This window comes from Seriola dumerili, unplaced genomic scaffold (assembly GCF_002260705.1).
Source record: "Seriola dumerili isolate Sdu_G_001 unplaced genomic scaffold, Sdu_1.0 BDQW01000866.1, whole genome shotgun sequence".
Classification (NCBI taxonomy): Eukaryota; Metazoa; Chordata; class Actinopteri; order Carangiformes; family Carangidae; genus Seriola; species Seriola dumerili.
Window position 1 is genome coordinate 202,706 of NW_019175121.1, and position 5,013 is coordinate 207,718.

General features: G+C 45.0%; 1 protein-coding gene across 3 annotated transcripts in view; it reads left to right on the forward strand.

Moving 5' to 3' along the window:
- Window positions 1–2,709, forward strand: part of LOC111237442 (dynamin-1-like) — a 19,553-nt gene extending 16,844 nt beyond the window's left edge. For 2 of the 3 annotated variants that reach the window (XM_022766532.1, XM_022766533.1), the window contains one exon: window positions 1,241–2,709. In XM_022766532.1, the coding sequence (XP_022622253.1) occupies window positions 1,241–1,301 (61 nt within the window). In that variant the 3' untranslated portion in view covers window positions 1,302–2,709. Of the gene's footprint in view, window positions 1–27; window positions 64–1,240 lie in introns of all 3 variants that reach the window. The other variant, XM_022766534.1, reaches the window with a different exon arrangement.
- Window positions 2,710–5,013: the final 2,304 nt, after the last annotated feature.

Below are 5,013 nucleotides of genomic sequence, written 5' to 3' on the forward strand. Positions count from 1 at the left end.
ATTGACCATATATGGTTATTTTTTCAGAATCTCTATCAGTGACCAGTGAGGAGTTCACCAATGGTACGTCAGCTGTCTGTGATGTCGCTGTCTCTCACTGTGTGTGTGTGTGTGTGTGTGTGTGTGTGTGTGTGTGTGTGTGTGTGTGTGTGTGTGTGTGTGTGTGTGTGTGTGTGTGTGGTCAGTGCCTCATCGTCCAATCAGATTGCTGTCCTCGCCATGTGACCCCACCCACTCCCCAGCATTATAATTGGCCATGTGATTGACAGCTCCATCGACTTGTAACTGTCTCTCTCTATCTCTCTCTGTCTGTCTCACTCTCTCTGTCTGTCTCTCTCTCTCTCTCTCTCTGTCTCTCTCTCTCTGTCTCTCTCTCTCTCTCTCTGTCTCTCTCTCTGTCTCTCTCTGTGTCTCTCTATCTGTCTGTCTCTCTCTCTCTCTGTCTCTGTCTCTCTCTGTCTCTCTCTGTCTCTCTCTCTCTCTGTCTCTCTCTCTGTCTCTCTCTCTCTCTCTCTCTCTCTCTGTCTCTCTCTCTCTGTCTGTCGTCTCCAGTCGGAGGAGTCCTGCGTCTCCGTCATGATCCTCCAGACCAGCCTCTGACTCCTCCCTCTAACACACACACTAAATTGTGCTGGTTTCTACTGGTTCCAATAGGTTCCAGTTGGTTCTTGTTTGTACCATCTGGTCCCAAAGATGGTTCCAGTAAGTTCTAGCTGGTTCCAGCAGGTTCCTACTTGGATATTTTGGATCTGGTAGAGTTTTCTTCTGCCAACTGGTTCCAGTTGGTTCCAACAGGTCTCTACTGGTTTCAGACAGGTCCATGTGGTTCCATGGTTCCACATCTGGAACACTTTATATTTCTATGATCCTCAAGTCCTGCCCACCTTCAGAGCTGACCCCTGTTCCTTTGGTCTGAAGTTTAACCAGCACCAGTCCAGTACTGGACCAGTGTCAGTAAAGACTGAGAACCTTGTTTTGTGTTTGTAAGCACCATGCCTTCCTGTATGACATCACAGACATCAGCCAATCAGATGTCAGCAGGCGTTGGTGTTCTACTGTGATGGAGTAGAATCTATGTTTGACCTCTCCTCTGTTCTAACCGGTTCCCACTGGTCGTAACTGGTTCCCACTGTTCCCAGCAGAGTGCTGATTATTGAGTGACTTGACCTTTGACCCTTGATTCACTGTTCTCCTCTTTTCTTTTCTCTTTCTTTGTGGTCGTTCTGTCGTTTTTTTCCAGTCGTCCCAGTAAAGGTAGCCCCGCCCACGGAGAGAGCCCCCAGTCTTCTATTGAGGGTTAACCTGGTCCAGTGTTTGGGTCTCTACTGATGATGCTGTGTTACTCTGAACCTTACTAGGAATAATGATATTGATTATCAGTATATTATCAATATATAGCAACTGATCAGCAAAGTACTACTGCAATATGAGTGTGTTAATATGTCGTCCAGCTGTCTGTCTGCTGTCAGGAGGGTGAGACAGGTCAGCTGCCTGTCTGTCTGTGACAGTCATGTGACCATAAGCTGACATCAGGTTTATAAAGTACTGTAGAGATGTCTCACTCCCCTCTGAATGTTCAGACCTGCAAAGACAACTAGCCTGTTAGCTAGCCTGTTAGCTAACTGCATCATCACATGGAGTTTATTTTTCTTTACAGTGTAAAGTTTATATATTGTTTGAACTTATGTATTTATTGATCTATTTATTGATTTATTGATCATCTGTGAGCCTTTTATTGATGTTTCAGAAAATACTGAATCCAGTTCCAAGATTCTACTCTGTTCTACTCTCAAGTATTAGGTTCTAATGTTGTCTGTTCTGTTGTTAGATTCTACTGAACTACTATCTGAATGAACCATTTCCACCTGGTTCTAACTGGTTCCAGCTGGTTTTCAAACCAATGGACAGAATTAGCATCAAGCTACCAAAAACAACAAATATTCACCAGCTTCACTTTTTACTTTTTGTCATTTCCTAACAAATTTTTTGTGTGTTTCCTGAGAAGAATCATAATATAAATAAAATATAAATATAAATATAACATTAATTAGGGTTTAATGAAGTAAACAAACCTGTAGCTGGTGATCTCCAGTGTTGTGAACGTTAATGAAGATCAACTTTATTTTATAATTCTGGTGTAAAAACATTTGTAGCAATAGAAGTGTCTCATATCCAGTGTGTTATTGATCCAGACCTCAGGTGTGATGAGGTGTGATCAGGAGTTTACCTGCTGACTGAACCACAGACTATATGACTCTCTACCTACTGATGTGTGTATCTCACCTGTGTGTAGTTCCTGTCGTGGTGTCTCTGTAGAGTTAGTGGAGCTTCGAGCTGCGTTCAACACGTCAGGTGTTAGCGTGTGTTTGTGGCTGTGACGTGTCCTCATGTTCAGATTATCGTCAGCATGGTCGTTCAGCTGTTTAAAGGTGTTGTGTGATTTTGAACGTCGTGGCTGTTGAACGCAGCTCGGCCTCACGATCCTGTGATGTGGATAGTTCACTCTGTATGGTATTAATATAAATGTACTGTTTACACACTATATGAAATGATGATGTACCATGTTAATGTGAGAACATATATATAGATCTCTGAATCTGAAATATGCAGCGGCCCACACTGTAGTGTGTGTGTGTGTGTGTGTGTGTGTCTGTGTGTGTTTGTGTGTGTGTATCTTAGTGTCATGTGATCAGGGCCAACAGGAATAAAGTTTATGTGAATGAACATTACGACTTCCTGTTTTTACTCAACTAGTTCTAAACTAACTCGTTAACCAGCACTAACAGACCCTACTCTAACTGAACATTGACCTGATAACCTGTGCTATGAGGCTCGTGATTTTACCTGTCCAGGTACGAGTGCATTCATGTGAAAGAGTCCAACCCTGTTCTTTTACATGTTAGCACTCATTAGCAGGTGTCCGTGTCTGTGTTCACAACACATGGCTTGTTAGCTTAGCTCGTTAACCAGCTAATTAGCCGTCAGATGAATTAGCCTTGGGTTAGCCCACCTGTTCTAATGATGCTAACGGGAGAGTATTCGCGCTGCAGTTATTACACCAAACACGCCACCCCTCCTCACCCATGTCTGGAATAGCTGGGAGTGAGGTTGAATCAGACACCGACAAGATGGCGACGTTGAGTGATGTCACAGAGGCTGCAGTGTTGGTAACAATTCACCTCCTTCAACCTCGGCCTGATGTTTGTTGTTTAGTTACTACATGACAGTTTAGCACCAGGATGATGTGCTGCTGTCAGGCAGGTTAGGGTTACACACTCACACACACACACACTCACACACTCACACACACACTCACACTCACACACTCACACTCACACACACACTCACACTCACACACTCACACTCACACACACACTCACACTCACACACTCACACTCACACACACACTCACACTCACACACTCACACTCACACACACACTCACACTCACACACTCACACTCACACACACACTCACACTCACACACTCACACTCACACACACACTCACACTCACACACTCACACTCACACACACACTCACACTCACACACTCACACTCACACACACACTCACACTCACACACTCACACTCACACACACACTCACACTCACACACTCACACTCACACACACACTCACACTCACACACTCACACTCACACACACACTCACACTCACACACTCACACTCACACACACACTCACACTCACACACTCACACTCACACACACACTCACACTCACACACTCACACTCACACACACACTCACACTCACACACTCACACTCACACACACACTCACACTCACACACTCACACTCACACACACACTCACACTCACACACTCACACTCACACACACACTCACACTCACACACTCACACTCACACACACACTCACACTCACACACTCACACTCACACACACACTCACACTCACACACTCACACTCACACACACACTCACACTCACACACTCACACTCACACACACACTCACACTCACACACTCACACTCACACACACACTCACACTCACACACTCACACTCACACACACACTCACACTCACACACTCACACTCACACACACACTCACACTCACACACTCACACTCACACACACACTCACACTCACACACTCACACTCACACACACACTCACACTCACACACTCACACTCACACACACACTCACACTCACACACTCACACTCACACACACACTCACACTCACACACTCACACTCACACACACACTCACACTCACACACTCACACTCACACACACACTCACACTCACACACTCACACTCACACACACACTCACACTCACACACTCACACTCACACACACACTCACACTCACACACTCACACTCACACACACACTCACACTCACACACTCACACTCACACACACACTCACACTCACACACTCACACTCACACACACACTCACACTCACACACTCACACTCACACACACACTCACACTCACACACTCACACTCACACACACACTCACACTCACACACTCACACTCACACACACACTCACACTCACACACTCACACTCACACACACACTCACACTCACACACTCACACTCACACACACACTCACACTCACACACTCACACTCACACACACACTCACACTCACACACTCACACTCACACACACACTCACACTCACACACTCACACTCACACACACACTCACACTCACACACTCACACTCACACACACACTCACACTCACACACTCACACTCACACACACACTCACACTCACACACTCACACTCACACACACACACACTCACACACACACTCCAGTTGCTACAGTTCATGTCCCTGTGCCAGTTTTTCTGTGTATAATTAACTTTAATCACCATCCACCTGTAAATATAATAATACACCTTTATATTGTAATTTTGTATTAAGAGTATTCACTAATGTACATCTCATATCATTGTCATTATCTGTCAAACTGTTGATTTCTAAAGGGCAATGAAATAATTATTGTTTATCCCTAAAACAACGG